Source organism: Prinia subflava, chromosome 11, assembly GCF_021018805.1.
Source record: "Prinia subflava isolate CZ2003 ecotype Zambia chromosome 11, Cam_Psub_1.2, whole genome shotgun sequence".
NCBI classification, from domain to species: domain Eukaryota; kingdom Metazoa; phylum Chordata; class Aves; order Passeriformes; family Cisticolidae; genus Prinia; species Prinia subflava.
This window is the reverse complement of record NC_086257.1, coordinates 4906670-4923823: the sequence shown is the minus strand read 5'-3', so window position 1 is coordinate 4923823 and position 17154 is coordinate 4906670. Positions and strand designations below refer to the sequence as shown.

At 52.3% G+C, this 17154-nt stretch overlaps 1 protein-coding gene across 1 annotated transcript; it reads left to right on the top strand.

The window, feature by feature from the left end:
• The first annotated feature begins 26 nt into the window (after positions 1–26).
• On the top strand, positions 27–11588 carry DNAJB11 (DnaJ heat shock protein family (Hsp40) member B11). The gene is made up of 10 exons (XM_063408192.1): positions 27–186; positions 482–638; positions 3380–3477; positions 4394–4526; positions 5420–5562; positions 6130–6212; positions 6711–6768; positions 7260–7371; positions 7861–8020; positions 11143–11588. Exons 1-10 carry the CDS (start codon positions 119–121, stop codon positions 11205–11207), a joined length of 1077 nt encoding a protein of 358 aa, XP_063264262.1. The 5' UTR covers positions 27–118; the 3' UTR covers positions 11208–11588.
• Positions 11589–17154: the final 5566 nt, after the last annotated feature.

The window sequence follows — 17154 nt, the reverse complement described above, 5'->3', positions numbered from 1 at the left end:
GCGGGGAACACCCCGCGCTCCCATTGGCTGGCGGCGGCCGCCGGGGCCGGGGCGCTGCGGAGCCGCCCGGACGCGCCGCTCCCGCCGCTCCCCCTCAGCCGGCAGGGCCGGGCCCGCCATGGCCCCCGCCTGGATCGGCCGCCTGTGCCTCCTGCTGCTCTGCCTCTGCGGGGAGGCCGCCGCGGGGTGAGTGCGCCGGGCCGCGCCCACGGGCCTGGGGGGTCCGCCTCAGCGCCGGGCCTCCCCCTTACTCAGGGTCGGCGGCCGCGGCGCTGACGGGACCCCGCTCCCTTCTCCTCATCGCTGTCCTCTCTCCTCTGTCCCCTCACCTCTTTGCCCTCGCCCCTCTCCCTTCCCGTCTCCCTCCCATCCCCTCTCTCCCATTCCCCTCTCCCTCCCTCTCTCCCCCCATCCCTGTTCCCCTCCACCTTCTCCCCGTTCCCCTCCCCCTTCCCTCACCCTCCCTCTCCCCCCACGGCAGGAGAGACTTCTACAAGATCCTGGGGGTGTCCCGCGGCGCCTCCATCAAGGACATCAAGAAGGCCTATCGCAAACTGGCGCTGCAGCTCCATCCCGACAGGAACCCCGACGACCCCCGGGCGCAGGAGAAGTTCCAGGACCTGGGCGCTGCCTACGAGGTGAGGCCGGGAGCCGGGAATGTACCCCCCGGGCCGGGAAGGGTGATGGGGAGTGAAACCGGCTGGAGCTTGGCCATTGAGACTCGTGAGGCTTCATCCTGTAGCATCCGGGGATGGGAAGGGAGGTTTGTAGGGAATGTAGGGGCTCTTCCATAAGGTGCAGCTGGAATTTGTCCTTCCCCTGTTACCATGTGAAATTCCATCTTCCTTCTGTTAATAGATTGAATTCCATCCTCCACCTTTTATTATCACAGAATCCCAGGATGGTTTAGGTTGGAAGGGACTGAAAGATGATCTCGTTTCTTCCCTTTGCCGTGAGCTGAGACACCTTCCACATCAAATTCCCTTCCTTCCTTCTCCTTCCCCTCAATTTCCATCCTCCCCCTATGACTACACCAAATTCCATCCTGCCCCTGTTAATACATCCAATTCCAGATACTCTCCCAAATAAAAAACAAAGATCCAGAGCATATCAGGTTGCTTGAAGCGCTGCTCCTGCCAGAGGACAATCCAACACCTCACCTCTCCAGGAGGAACCAAGGCACCAGCTTAAAGTTCTTTGGAATTTATTCCCAGCTCCTCAAGGGAGAGGTGGAGGTGGAGCAGCTCCAAGGGCCTGGCTGGGATTAGTCTGAGCTGGTGGGAAGTGAAAGGTGCTGGCCTTGGGATTAGAGGATATTAAGTGAGAAAAATAATTGTGGGTCACAGGAGGATTCGTGTTATTCCATGATGATGTTGTGGCATGCAAATGATCCCTCACACTAATAGCACCGTGCATTAAATAAATCAGATATAGATTATTGTATTGCCAAAGGTCTGAAGTCAGAGCCTGCTTCCCTTGGCTGTGCATACATAGTGATGGAATGCAGGCTGTTTCCTTTGTGTTTTCTGTCCTTTTTGTCCTCTTCTGTCACCGTTGGGCTCCATCTGCTCCTGCTCTCCCCTGTGCAGCAGAGACCCAGAGGAAGATGGTGCTTTAAAAATCTAAAATTTAAAAATTCCATTAGCAAAAATTCCTAGCAGTGACTTGCTCTTTGGGTGGGAGGATGGGGTTCTTAGGGAAAAATCCAGCTGCAGGGGAAACGGTTTGTAGCCTGGCTCCTGCTTCCATCCCTGGTGCTCCTCAGATATGCAAATATTCCTCAAATGAGGAAGTGAGAGAACCAGCTGGCATTTATTTCTCTGTGTTGAGAAAGGAAACCATTCACTTTAGTTTTGTCTCAGAGCTGGGACCCCAGCTTGATTATCACAGGGAAAATGAATATAAAGAAATTTTTTGTGGATAAAAGTGATCCTCTATTATTTGCAGCACCTCAGGATTGGTGCATGTGGAGCTGCAAACTTGGTGCTGCCTCTGTGAGCTGGGATCTTGTTGGCACTTTCTGCTGGCAAAGGATTTCTCTGCCTCTCCCTCGAGTTCCAGTTGATCTGTGTGCCAGCAGTTGAGATTATTCTTTCTATTTAAAAGCTGAGTGAAAAAGTGTTTGTAAAATCAAATCAGAAATCCAGTGTTGATGTGTGTGAGGTTTGGAGGAAGCTTGTGATGCCCTCCCTACAAGGTCTTTATCTGTGTTTAGCCAGGACAGCTTGGAAATCCTCCTGCTGGATTAGCTGTGGGATACAGTGAGTCGATTCTGTTGTTTTGGGCAAAATGGAACCAGAATTGGGTGTCCCTTAGAAACCAGAATTTTCCTCACTTTGGAGCCTGTGTTAACAGCACTGCTGATCAGAGTCTGATTATGGCAAAGCTTTCCCCTAAACTGAGGGGAAAGGAGGTCAGTGACCCTGCTCAGTCTCTTCATTTCACAGGCTCGGTGAGTCCAGCCCAGGGCTGCGTGGTCTGTATTCAGCTGTTTCAACTAGACTGATGCCAGGAGAGGGAGCTGAGACTCCTCTACAAAGAGTCTCAGGATGGATTTGGGAGGAGTTTCCGTGGGAATCTCAGGTGCAAAGGGAGAACTGAGCCCTTACCTGCTGGGTGAAAGTAGTGAAGTCATTGCTGATTTTCCCTGTTTGCTAGCATTTATCAGTTGTTCTAATTCCACAGAATCCCAGCATGGTTTGGGTTGGGAGGGACCTTAAAGCCCATCCAGTCCCACCCCTGCCAGGGGCAGGGACACCTCCCACTGTCCCAGGTGGCTCCAAGCCCTGTCCAACCTGGCCTTGGACACTGCCAGGGATGGGGCAGCCACAGCTTTTCCAAACACCCCAAATTCACCTGGTTTTCATCTTTTAGCTGTTTCTCCACCTGTTGAGTTGCTTGTCCATCTGTTCCCACTCCTGTTCAGCCTTCTGGAAGCCATCCTGCCAACTCTAGCTTTTCCAAACATGATCAAGGGGGAGAAAGGGCGAGGAAGACTAAATGTGTCCAGAGACTTCTGGATCTGTGAGGCAGGAAAGAGCAAAGATCAAAACTCAGGAAAAAAAATCCATGCTTAAAAGTCATGGCTGAGACATAGGGATGGTGGTATGTGATTATTTGTGTCAGCATGTCCTACTTCATAGGATTTGAGTTATTCCTTCTGATTCTTTTTAAATATTTAAGATAAACTGAAATGTTTACATTTTCCAGGTTCTCCTGCTTTTTAGTGAATGAAATGTGCTTGTTATGGGCTTAACTTTCCTAGACAGCACAGCAAGCTGTAGGGTTCCCAGTGAAAAGTGCTGGGGGCCCTCAGAGCCTTGTCCAACGCCTCCCCTCAGCTCCAGATGAGCCTCTCCTACATCCCTGCCTTTTCCAGGTGCTGTCAGACGAGGAGAAGAGGAAGCAGTACGATGCCTATGGAGAGGAGGGCCTGAAGGATGGGCACCAGAGCTCCCACGGAGACATCTTCTCCCAGTAAGGAGGTTTAACCCCTTTGGGCTGTCCTGCAGCTGCTGCTCTGAGTCTGTCCTGCTCAAGCACCCTTTTGATGGGGTTTTTAGCTGGCCGTGGGTCACTGATCTGCCTGCTGAGAATTTGAAGAAACACATTCACATTGGTTATCCCACATGCAGTTTCCAGTTTTGGTGTGCCCCTCTCCTTGCTGCAAGCAGGAACCAGTGGAGACTTCCCACACGGGCACCTCTGGGCACTGTGGGTGATTTTTCAGGTGCAGCACCTGCTTCAAACACGTGGAAACTTTCTCAGGTTATCAGTGTGTGATTGGGGTTTAACCTGTTGTCACACATCACTTTGGGGACACTTTTCTTTCTGCAGAACAAAGCTGTGGTTCCTTGCACAGCACCTGTAGAATTTGGAGCATATAAAACCAAAGGCACTTGCACATTGCTTGGACAGAACCCGATTTTCTGCCCCTTTGGATAAATTCCCTAAAATATTTCCAGAAGCTTCTCAGCTCCAGTAATCCCGGGTGAGGGCTTGCACTGCTCTGCTCTCCTCTGAGGGACAATATGCAGGATTCCTAGGGAGTTTTCCTCATCCCTCTTGTCCTCAAACTACTGAAAACCAACCTGCTAGCAGTGACTTGCAACACTCCTCAGAGTTTACACCTTTTGGTGGTGGCAGCTGAGCAGCAATGCAGTGTGGAGAGGTCAGATTTTGAGTGTTCTGCTCCAAATGTTGTTTTCTTTAGTGTAGACAACTCTTCCAAAGTGGCTGCTTTGTCTGAAGGCTTTAGTTGTGCTCTGCAAGAGCAAAAAGAGGTTCCTGGGTTTGCTCTGGAGCTTTAGGACTGCAAGGAGGCTGTTTTTTAGTGGAGCAGAAGCATTTGCCCAGAATTCCTTCCTGACCTAATCAATGTGCTTGACTCCAGCTTCTTTGGGGACTTTGGGTTCATGTTTGGAGGAAACCCTCGCCAGCAGGACAGGAATATTCCCCGAGGAAGCGACATCATCGTGGACCTGGAGGTCACACTGGAGGAGGTGTATTCAGGAAACTTTGTAGAAGTAAGTTTACTTGTCTCAGTGTTTCCTGGTGATCCCAGGTTTGAGGTGCCTGACCAGAGCTCAGAATATCTTCTCCCAAAAATTAGAGCTGAAATAGATGCTCCTTTTCTGTGTCTGGCAGTGGAGGATGTTGTGGTGCTATTTCCTGTAGTTTACTGGAGAAACCACACATTTATTCATCTTTTGCAGCATCTCCGTGAAGTGTGGTAACACTGATTTATGGCTGTCAGTCACCAGCTCAGCTTGATTAGTGCAGCAGCCCAGTTGGAAGAGGTGTAAATTGTCCTCTATAGAACTGAGGGATATTTGAGGGGCTGTTCACAAGCTCCAAATTCACTTTGCAATTGTTGCAAAACCACATTGAGGATTTTTCAGTCTCCGTCTATGGCCGAACATGTCACTGCAATTTCCAGATTATATAACTGAGAAGAGTATGTAGAAAATTATTATCTTCTTTTAAGCAAGCTCTGTCTGGTGCTGACAATCCCTCCTGTCTGCATGTTGGCTTTCCATTGGTTGGTTTTTTGTTGTGGCTGTTGGGGGAACTCCAGATAATTTCCCCATTGTGTGGGACAAGGAAGTGTAATAATCAAAGTGTGGGATGTTCCATCCTAGTGTGGAAAAGTGTGGGAAAGGAAAGAGAATGGCAATAGTGATGTCAGAGAGAGCTTTTCTGGTGTTTAAGGTGTGATCACAGGGTGAAAACTTGTCAGTGTTTTGCTGAGGCCACGTGTGGCATCACCACACAACAACATGTCCCTGCCTGTGGCATGGGGCTGGAATTAGGTGACCTTTAAGGTCCCTTCCAAACCAAACCATTCTCTGTTCAGAGAAAACCAGAGCCCTGTGGAGACCCAGAAAAGCTGACATCAACCTGTCCCTCTTCCCTGCAGGTTGTCAGGAACAAGCCAGTGGCAAGGCAGGCACCTGGCAAACGGAAATGCAACTGCAGGCAGGAGATGAGAACCACCCAGCTGGGGCCTGGGCGCTTCCAGATGACTCAGGAAGTTGTTTGTGATGAATGTCCCAACGTCAAGTGAGTTTGGTGCTCTTTCCTGCTCCAAAAAACCGTAAATTCCGTGATTCTATGTAGTGGTCTAGGGATGTTTATTCCAAAACCCACCGCTAGGTGGGGGAACGCGCCTGTATTCCCAGGAAGAACTGAGGACTTCGGGAAGGCTTAACACGGGGTTCTCATGTCCAGGGAGCCACTCTTTATCCTGATCTGTTGCATGTAGAGCTCCGCAGTTTCCTCTTCCAGCCTTCTATTCCTTGCACAGGCACACTGCAGTGGAGGTTCCACAGCTAAATCTGAAGGGGAAGCACACAGCTGGGAACAACTGGGTATGGGATGCCATGATGTAGTCACACACCCTGATGCTGGCTGTGTATTTGGGAGCTTTCAACATCACCTTCTCTACTCCCTGAGTCTCAGCTCACCAGAAAGGCAGCTCTGACCCTCTAGGTTTAGATGTGAGCAAGGAGAGCATGTGTGAGCTTGTGGGGGTGTTCTCCTTTCCCCAGTGACACAAACTAAAAGTTGAAGTTGGAATAAATAAACGAAGCTGAAAACTGAGTGCTGGGTTGCTGTTCCCGTTTCCAGGCTGGTGAACGAGGAGCGGACGCTGGAAGTGGAGATAGAGCCAGGGGTGAGGGATGGCATGGAGTATCCCTTCATCGGGGAAGGTGAGTGTGTGCTCTGCTCTGAGCTGCTCCTTCTCCGTGGTTCTCTGGCACTGGCAGTGTCCAGGGCCCCCATGTGGTTGGAAGTGCTGTGTCCTCTGCATGTGTTGGAATCCAGGAGCATGTTCCTGAGTCTGGAAACACAGTTCACTCCCTTAGCTGGGAGTGGGGACATGAACAAAACCAGCTCTAAATCTGATGTTTCACGTAACACATGCTTGAGCCTGTGAAGGGATCCCCTCTGCCCTTCAGTGACTAAAGGACATCATTAACATGCAGCCAGATCTCCCAGAACAGCAGAGGTGTGACCTTGCTGAGGCAACAGTCAGAAAGCCCTAAGCTCTTTAGGATCTGTTTAAGCGGAACTTTGGTCATCTAAAGATCAATTAGTTGCTTTTTTTTCCCTTTGATTTATAAGCGGCAAGTCTGTAATATCCTGCTTGTCTTTCCACTTGTTCCTAACTATTTCCTTCAAATGAAGCTTTTCTTTCTCCCCAACAGGTGAGCCCCACGTGGATGGGGAGCCAGGAGATTTGCGCTTCCGAATAAAAGTTCTTAAGTAAGTCTCGTCTCTGGCCTAGTTAGGCTCTTGCTTGCCTAGATGGAGCTTGCCCTTCAGCAGGGCAGGTGCAGGCCTGGCACTCAGGGCTGTGCAGGATGCTCAGCCCTCATGGTGCTGGAGGAGCTGGACTTGATGCTGTTAAAAGTGGAATTATCAAAGTATCTTAATTTTTTTTTGGCTTGAATTCACCATGTGTGATTCAGAATAAATATCTGCTTTTTCCTAGCGCACAATCTTGCTATTGAAAGGAAATGCACTAAGAAAATTGCTGTGTGAGTCAGGACTTCTTGCCACACCTCACCACTCAGTGCCCTAGAAATAGAAAAGATACTTATCAGTGGATATCTGACACAGGAAAATGAGGCTAAATTTGATTCATCCCTCACTTCCCCTCCTATTTATGATTTCTCCAAATAGAAGGAAAGAAGCTCAAGGACCTGTTTCCCCTCTGGAGAAGGAGAAAAGCTCAATGGCTCTTATTTCCACAGGCACCCAGTGTTTGAAAGGAGAGGAGATGACTTGTATACAAACGTGACAATCTCGCTGGTCGAGGCACTGACAGGCTTTGAGATGGATATTGCCCACTTGGATGGGCACAAGGTGAGGCCCAAGGTGTTGTGGGCATCCCAAATTATTCCCTGTGTGGGAGCTTTCCAGGCCAGTTCCCATGGAGCCGAAACGGGCTCTCTGCAAGGGGTGCACAGTGTGTGCCTCACTCCCAGGCTGTCCCAGCAGTGGGTGGTGTTAGTTCTGGCATGTGTCCAGTAAAACCACCTGGAGCCATCAAATGTCACTGGTTTTGGCAAGGAATCAATGCCAGCTGGAGCTTTCCAGTGGATTGCAAATAGTGTTGGGGTACTGGGCTGCACACACAGAACATGGACTGCCCAGGGAGGAGGTGGAGTCACCATCCCTGGAGGTGTCCAAGCAACACCTGGATGTGGCCCTCAGTGCTCTGCTCTGCTTGACAAGGTGGGGGTCAGTCATGGCTTAGACTCAGTGATCTTGGAAGTCTTTCCCAGCCTCAGTGATCTTGGAATTGTGATCCTGTAACTCTAATTAATGTTCTAAAATTGCTTTTCTCGCCAGGTTCACATTGTGCGGGATAAAACCACAAAACCCGGCGCCAAGCTGTGGAAGAAGGGAGAAGGTCTTCCAAACTTTGATAACAACAACATCAAAGGCTCCCTAATAATCACCTTCGACGTGGAGTTCCCCAAGGAGCAGCTGACGCCCGAGCAGCGGGAAGGTGCGTGTCCAGAGCCCCGAGCCTGGCACAGCTCACCCAGGGGCTGCAGCAGTCAGGAGGGACTGCCCTGTCCCTGTGCCCCTTGTCCAACATAGCGCCCTTGGCTCACGGCCTGGGATTGACTCCCACTTCCCTTGGAGGCGAGGAAGCCTGGCTGCTGCGGTTGTGGCGGAAGCTGGGATGTGCTGCCGCTGGAATGCAGCTCTTGGCAGGTTTGCAGGTGCTTTGTTTTGGTGCTGCCCGTCTGTCTGACCCCACAGCCTTGCTGGGCTCAGCCTCTGTCTGCTTTGCCTCGGCTGGAATGGGATCACAAAGGGTTTTCCAGCCCTTGCTGCTACTTTCTTGGAGGCAGGACATGTGGAAATCCCTCTGCTGCGAGGGTAAGGAATGTCACACTGTGTCAGGAGAAGGGTTGTTCCTCCCCACAGCTCCTTCCACCCTGCTCTCTCTAGGCTCAAATGGAAACCTGAACCATGTAGGAATCCTAAAACTGCCAGGAGGGTAAATCCTTAAATCCTGTACTCCTAGCAGGGAATTCTTTGCTCCAGCAACCTCTGGGGTTCTGCTGCTCCCTGTCAGAGTAGGAATCAAGGGCCTCATCCTCTGCCACGGGACAAAGATATTCCTGGCATGTACTACTGCAGCTCTTCAGGAAATCCCCAGAACTTCTTCCAGGGCTTCTTCTGAAGTGGATCCACTTCTTTCAGTGGATTTCCTGGACTCCTCAAGTTTGTAGTGGGAAGCCAAGCCCTGGGTGGGTTTTATTCCACCCTCAGCACTTGCTGCTGCCTTGGCCACAGGGTGCCAGCTGCCCTGTGCAGTCCAGTTGGTGGCTGCAGCTCCAGGTGTCTCAGGGCTCCTCCTGCAGCTGTTTGGGCAGGAGTTCTGTACCTCTGGGCTGGGCTTAGAGTGATCCTGGATCGTGGTTTCATCCCTGTGCTTTCCCTCTTGTTCCAAGAATGTTGTGCTGGGCACGATGACCACGCCACTGTGGAGTCTCAGTCCAGGCTCTGCTGCCCTTCCAGAAGCTTCCTCAGGCAGCAGCAGCTCTGAAACAGATGTGAGGTTATTCCAGCTGTTTCTCTTGGCAGTTTAGAGGACACTGGGTGAGGAGCAGTGACAGAAGCCTCCGTGTTTTTGACAGAATTGCTCACACACCTCTACGGATATCCGGGAACAGAGAGATGATGGCACTGGCACGGGTGTGTTCAGGCACAGGGCTTTGGGTGTATCTCTCCCTCCTAAAGCAATTCCACATTTCCCAGGGAAAGGTGACTGGGTAGGCAGTCAGATGCCTTTCTGTGTGCTGGGTATCTCCAAACATCCTTGATTTCAGGAGTTTTATGAGGGAATAGGTCTATCCCTGTGTGTGGCAGCAGTTCAGTGTACACATTCAATGGAAAACTGTAGGCTTCAGAATTCAAAACATCCCTTTTTTTTTTCTTATTGTTGGCAGTGGTCCTCATTTCTTATCTCTTGACCACACATCTGGCTCCTGGGGTTGTCAGAAGATACTCTGGCTCCAGGAGCACCACCCCGAGCTTTGGAGTCACAGAAACAATATCCCTTCTTTCCTGCAGTGGGACTTGATCGCTGTTGATCAGAGATGCCTCTCCCTCTGTGCTGTAACCTGTCCCTTCTTGTTGGTATCAGCGACATTTCAAAGGAAAAGTTGACTTCAGGCTCCAGTAAAAGTGCCTGAAGTGCAGTAGCACCAATTGTTAGGATTCCTGGTTGGAATTCCTGATTAAACCTCGGGTATGTGTTGAAATATCCTGTGCACTACTGAGGGTGTTCTTCAGGCCAGCAGGCCGCTGCCAGAGGTGTGGGAGCTGCTGGGAAATGAGGTCTGGGATGGTGTTAATCCCAGTTTTTTCAAGGTTCCTGGAGCACACCTTTCTGCAGCTATGGTCTTCCTTTCTAAGAACTGCACATCCAGGGGCCACATCCTCTCACCTCCAGCCGGGAAGTGACTTGGAGCCTCCTCTGGATGTGGGAGAGGAAGTGAATTTAACTTGGAGAATGATGTGTTCCTAATAATTAGCAGCTCCTGGACAGGGGTTCACTTTGTCCTGGCATTCCTGAAAAGAGTTCGGGAATCTCTGGCCATCAGGCAAAGAAGCATGAGAAGTTCTTCCCTGGCAGAGAGAAGTCTGTTTCCAGTTACTACTTCCAGGACAGTTTTCCAGTATTTTGACATAGCTGCTGTGACCCTTCTGCATCCCATCACTGGTTTTCAAGGACAGTGGCATGTGGAACCAAAAGGTGTAAGGATAGACAAGCAGGACAAGGGTTGCAGGGAGACAAACTGTTTTTTAGCAGGATTTCCTGAAGGATTTGCATGCCTGAAAAGGTTGGAATTTTCTTCTGTACAAGTAAATTGGTTTGTTTCATTACTGGTAGCCAATCTAAACCTCCCCTGGAGCAACTTGAGGCCATTTCCTCTCGTCCTGTCTCTCGTTACCCTGAGCAGAGTCTGACCCCCACCTGGCTGTCCCCTCCTGTCAGGAGTTGTGCAGAGCCAGAAGGTTCCCCCTGAGCCTCCTTTTCTCCAGGCTGAGCTCCTTTCCCAGCTCCCTCAGCCGCTCCTGGTGCTGCAGCCCTTCCCCAGCTCCATTCCCTTCCCTGGACATGCTCCAGTCCCTCAATGTCCTTCTTTTAGTTATCTGAAGGTCACCCACAGTGTTGGGAGTTTCCCTCTGTTTTGGGTCCTGTTTTGGCTCAGTGGTTTTTGAGGCTGCTCTGAGCTGTGTCCTGAGGGGCTCCAGGGCAGGCTGAGTTAATCAGAGGGGACTCCCTCTCTAATCTCTGGAAAAACAGTGACACATCCAGCCTTGCCACTCTGCTTCCTCTGCTCCGTGTGGACTTGCCCTTTAAGCAGCAGTGGAGACCTGCCAGCCCTTCCCTGTCCTGCCGACCCCAGGAGATGAGCTGGGATGGATTTAAGGGCTGACTCACTCTTTTAGCCTGTTTGGTAAGAATTTGAGCATTTCAGATCCTTGAACTGCCACTTCCTTGGAATGTTCAGTGTACGGGATCTCAGGAATGGGCAAGGAGTGTTGGAAAAGTCATCCCGACACCTTTGCTGTGCTCTGTGTGTGACACTCTCCCTTCCCTTGCAGGTCTCAAGCAGCTGTTGAAGCAAGGATCAGTGCAGAAGGTCTACAATGGATTGCAGGGATATTGATGTGTGGAAAAATTGGACTTCCCTGGAAATGCAAAGTCAGATTTGTTTGCGGTCTTTTCTCCTGCCCACTGTAGAAGGGGGAAGGGGGAGGGGGGGCGATGATTGAGCTCATCTTTGGTTTGTAAATTATGGAAGTGCTCAGAGTTTGGGGAAATACTTTTTCAGGACATAACTGGTGCTGCCTATCATGTTCCACGTCCTGGAACAACAAAGATTCCTTAAGCAGGAAAACCTAGGTGGGAAAAGGAGTTTTAAATTCCACACAGATTGGAATTTCTGGTTTTTAAATATATTTTGATGTGACTTTTCTTGGCCATCTCAACATATTTTCATAGCTGCTCCTGCTTTTTACGTCCTCTGTGTAAATTTCTTCCAAATTCCTGTTGTTTTGGGGTGATATTTTTAATCCCAGCCCTTCCTCCCCTTCCCCTCTGAGTCCAGAGTGTGGTATTGGTTCACAGTCTGGTTTAGGGGCAGGAACACCGGTGCTGTTGGGAGTGCACTGGGCTCTGTTAGGCCCCACAACTGATTGGGAAAAGGGTCTCTCAAGGCCTTTGTGGGCTCTCTGAACTACCAAGTCCCAAAAGGCAAGGCTTGGTTAGAAATTTGGAGTTGCACCAGCTTAGCAAAGATCCCTTGGTCATGGTGGAATTTGGGAATGGCTCCTCATGGCCTTGGTTGTCCCTCGTTGCCCCCACATGGAACAATCTGGAAAAGCTCCCTCCCCTCCTGCGCTCTGTCCTCCGTGAGGACGGGTGAGGCTGATGGGAATAAAGTGTTTGTTGGAATTGGAATGGTAAAACCTCCCTGGTGATGTGTTTCTGGGATAGACCTGGGCTTCCCTGTGCCAAGCAGCAAGAGAAATCCTGGAATCAGTGAGGCTGGAAAAGCCCTCTGAGGTCAAGTCCAACCATTCCCCCAGCACTGCCAAGGCCACCACTGCCCCACGTCCCCAAGTGCCACATCCACACACGTCTGTTAAACCCCTCCAGGGGACACCACCACTGCCCTGGGCAGCTGTGCCAGTGCTTGACCACCCTTTCAGGGAAGGAATTTTCTGTCATACCCAATCTAAACCTCCCCTGGAGCAACTTGAGGCTGTTTCCTCTAGTCCTGTCACTTGTTCCCTGGGAGAAGAGCCCAATGTCACCTGGCTCCACACTCCTTCCAGTTCCTTCAGGGATCTTGGGGGCTGTAAAGTGGGATCCCTCCAGCTTCTCCCTGCCCCATTCCCTGTTTGGGAAGCAGCTGGGCTGTGGCTTGCCTGTAGGGAGGTGTTTGCTGGGGAGCAGCAGGTGCAGCCTCGAGGCGGTTTTGTTTTCGGTTCATTCCCTGTTTTCCTTCCTTGGGAGCAGGAAGCAGCTCGAGGTGGGCACAGCCCCTGTGTCCATGCTGCCCTTGCTCCAGCAAGTCCCACCCACCCCTGCAGCTCCAGTGGGAGTGACGCAGGGGAAGCAGCAGCCCCGGGAAGATTTCCTGTTGGATCCTGTGTACATTTGCCTTGGCAGAGCACAGCGGGGGCTTGGGGAGCAGCTGAGACAAACCCGCAATGCCAAACCCTTGGTCTCTGCTTCTCCTCAGAATCCACAAACTAGTAACCTCAGCTGAGGCTGCTTCCTCTGCCCAGGATGCCCAGTCTTCTCCAGGTGCTGCCTATGCTCCCTCTTAGGTCAAGTTTCTAGGAAACCTCAGATTTCCAATAAATTCCTTCCCATAGCCCTGTGCATGGGCTGTTTCCTGTTATTCCAGCCCCTTGCAACCCTGCTCACCTGTAGCAAGAAACCCAAAAAGCCAGGATTTCACCCCTAAGCTCCATGTTCTCCCCCAGGGGAAGGTGTAACCTCTCCTACCTGCACCCCCAGCAGCAGCCAGCGGGTTTATTTTGGGCCTGAGTTCTTGTTCCCACTGCTGCTTTTCCTTTCCCTGCTAATTCCTTTCCTTCCTGTGGTTTGTTTTTATTGCATTGTGGGGCCAGACTCTTTGGAGAACACAATGGCTGCAGAGCCCCGGCTTTCACACCAGCAAGGAGAAAAACAGGAAAAAAAGCCCCAAATTCCAACCAAGAATCCCTGCTTCCTTCCACCCTTTCCCCCCTGCTGCGGGGTGTGTTCAGAGCCTTTCCCACCTCCAGACAAAGCTTCCAGGGCTTCCATGCTTTTGCCCAGCAGCAGCAGCAGTGTTTGCTCAAACATTCCCAGTGATTTTGGTTCTGGCCCACTCTCAGTGTGATTTTTTTAGGATCATGGAATATTTATCCTCCAAGGTCTGGGGGTGCAGAGGGTGCTGGGTGTCCATGACATCCTCTGTCCCCTTCTCTGGCGACATGGAGCTGGAGGGAGCGAGTCATGGCACATGTGGACTCCTTTATCTGTAGAAATGTGTCCCACCAGCTTTAGGTGTTCACATCTTAGTCTGACACCAAACAAGGATCCTGACTGGACCTCCAGGCTGGGAATTCTGTAGTGCATAGCTTGAATTTCCAGTCCTTTCTAAGCAACGCCGTTCCCAAATAAATGCAAATTTCCTGGGCCTCCTTTAACCTAAATCCTTGGAATGGTGAGGATTGTGAGGGTTCAGATGAAGGCAGCTTGTCCAATTCTTCTAGGAAAACACTTATCCTTGGAATGGACTCCCAGAAGTCCATGCTGCTTTGGGAAGGCCTGGCTGAAATGGGCTCCTGGTTTATTCCTGAAGGGAATGGTTTTCAGCACCTCCAGAGGCTGTGTGTGTTCCTTCAGAGCCTCACCACAGGCTGGCTTTTAGATGTCATCACCTCCATCAGTGCTGCGTTCCCACCCTTTGGCTGGATCCCTCCCATCCCAGGGGAGGGGAAGGAGCAGATGGGATGAGATTCCATAGCAGGTTGATGGTGGAAGGGAGTACAGAGCTCAGATCCATGTTTCCATCATGCCCTGCAGCCCTGTCCGTGTCTCCTGTCCCTCCACATCCTGGGCTGGCTGCACCTAGAGCCACTTTCCCCATCCCAGACTGGATGATGAAGTTTTGGGGCTGCTCCAGGGAGTTTCAGCCCTTGGTGTGGGGGTCTTGGGAGGAGGGCTTTGCTCCCAATGACTTCAGTCACACCAAAGGCTGCTCCCAGCTCTGGGAAGTGGGTGAAAGTTCCCAAACAGCCATTTTTTCCAGGGAGACTTCTCTGAAAGCACAGTGCAGGCAAGCTTGGGTTTTTCCAAAGAAAAACTTTGTTTTTTCATGTCTTTATCTCTCTCTGAACCTTTCTGCTCCAGGGCTGGGCAGTGGAGGAAGAAGGGAGAAGGGGCTGGTGCCAGAAGTTTGCTCTGAGGACACGTGGGTTTGCAGTGGGAGCCTCCAGCTGGGGAGGGAAGGTGAAGCGATGATTCCCCGCTGGGATCCTTGCGGTGATTCCCAGCTAGGAGCCCCCGTCCCTGCTCGCCTGCGTTGCAGGAGCTGGTGGAGCAGCCTGGCTTGCTCCGGAGCGGTCCCCAGCAAGAGGGCAGCCCTGCGGGGCAGGGCAGAGGTGTGGGATGGGTGGTACCCGCTGCCCTCATCCCGCCTGCCACCCATCCCTGCTCCTGGCCCGCAGCCAGCTCTCTCCTCCTGTTTCCTGCGGCTGACCTGGGAGGTGAGCGGGAAGGGAAGGGGGCAGCGCTGGGCACTGTCCGCCCTGCGAGGAGGGAGTGGCCAGCACGGCCCTTCCCTGTGCTGGGAAGATTTTCCAGGGAGCTTTCTCTTCCATGTGGGAGCAGGAGGCTGCTCGGAAGCAGCTCCCCTCACCCCAGTGCGGCCCCCGGGGCTAACAAGGGTGTCCCAAAGTCAGGAATTAAAAGATCTGTGGCTGTGACTCTGTGACCTCTGGGAATTTGGAAGGATGGGGTTTGTTTAGTCCTGAAAAGCCACAATGACACTAGTGCAGGCTCCGAGTGCGTAAGTGGTGTTTACAGGGATAATCCCACTTCCTTCCAGAGGGATCCCATCAGCCCCACTTTTTTTCCCCCTCCCACCCCAGCAGGCACCAGAGCCCATCACTGGGTTTGGGCAGCTCCTGGAGCCATCCAGCCCCTTGTCCCGAGGCACGGCAGCTCCCAAAGGATGGAGATATCCACCTTGCAGGGGGAGCTGATGTCCAAAAGGAGACGGGGTGACCTGCCCACCCTATCCGAGTTCCCCACAGGATGGGGTGAAGGAAAGAGCTGGCTCCTGGCACATGGGCATTGCCTCATGGAACAAGGATCAAGGCTTGAGCATCTTATCTGAGCCCTTATCCAAGACAGCAATGGCAGAGCAGGCTGATGGAAACCACGCATGGAAAACAAAGCTTTGCCTGGCAGTCCCTGCAGATAACGGGCATGGGTCACTCCGGGAGCTGGTTAAAGCTGCCAGAGGTTTCTGTGTGGGTTCATTCACCTTCTGCAGAACCCAAAAGTCCTCCAAGGAGAAAACTGAAACCACCCCTCGCTGATGGAATACGCACTGGCGCCTGTCCCGAGCTGTGATCCGGGGTGGAAGAGCAAATGTGGGAAGGGATGAGCCATGCATGTGGCTGCCGGCTGTCAGGAATTTGGTCTGTGTTGTAGTTGTGGAACAGGAGCCCAGCTCCTGGTTCTGAGGCAGCCGAGCCACTGTCCCCAGCTGCTACACCCAGCCAGCCTCAGTGGCCCTGCCATGAGGCACTTGAGGGTTTTGGACTGAGGAAGAGAAATATTGGGCCAACAAATTGTGATGTTTGCGGTGAGGGAGAGAAATTTTTGGGTTTCTGTGATGTGTTGGAGGTGGATGCTGCCACCATAACCCCTCTGCTGCTGGCCACCGTGTCCAGGTTGGACCATGGTTGACCAGGTTGACCAAGGTCACCATCAGGGAGGTGCCTTGGGATGGAGGTGCCAGGTTTGGGTGCATTGCCCACGGACACCAATGGAGATGAGGCTGTTCCTTGGAGTTCTGCACTTTTGGGGCATCCCCACTGCCCAGTCCCTTGTGGAAACTCAAGAGCAGCAGCAGAGTCAGCTCCGTTCTGGAGTGTTCTCCAGACACACACGGGGGGCTCGGGGGCAGTAAAAAAGCTTTTCCAGAACTGCGTGAAGTGGAAAAGCTGAGACTTGCTCCTCTGTCCAAAAGATGACACAGTTCTGGAGCAAAAAGCAAAAGCAAGCTCTGCTGTTCCAGGCCTCCCCGCCAGTGTTTGCCACCTGGGTCTGTCCTGGGTCCTGGGTCTGTCCTGGGTGCCATCCCTCAGCATCCACACCCAGCCAGCCCAGCCAGGGCAGGGAGCTGCAGCCCAGGGAGAGGGGACTGGGAATGGGAACCGCTCCAAGTCTTGGGGATCACGGTGCAACATCTGCAGGTAGCAGAGATGCCCCGAGCCTGAAACCCAAAGCAGAGCTGGGAATGCAGCGGTTCCTCCCAGCTGGAAGGGACTGAATCCCTTTGTGGGCAGCAAACGCAGCACGTGTGACCTTCGGCACTGCCCTGGTGTCCCTGGATGCCGCGGCAGGGACAGGCAGCGCTCAGCCCACAGCACAGCTCCTGCCAAGGGCACTGCTCCAAGGGCTGAGTGATGACGTTCCCGTGCCTCATCCGTGTTGTTTTGGATTCTCCAGCCCCTCGGAGCCCGCCAAGGGTGGGGAGCACCCCTGCCCCAGGAGCCCGGGGGAGGCGGGGGCTGCTCTGGGGGTGGCTGGGGGCCAGGGTGATGAGATGTGGGGTTTGGAGACCTCCTCCTCCATCCCTCCATGAGGACAGCCCCTAAGGTCATCTTCGCATCCCTTCTGTCCCTCGTCTCTTTTCCCATCTTCCCTCATTCCACCCTGTCTTGCTCGCAGGGTGTTTAGAAAGGAAAGAGCTGGAAGCTAATCCAGGAAAGCCTCTCTCCTGTGCTGTCCCCAGGCAGCTCCTGGCTCATTCCCAGCCCTTCCTGCCGCCGGAGCAGTGGAGATGCGCACGAGAGCTCAAAATCCCCTTTTGGGTGAAA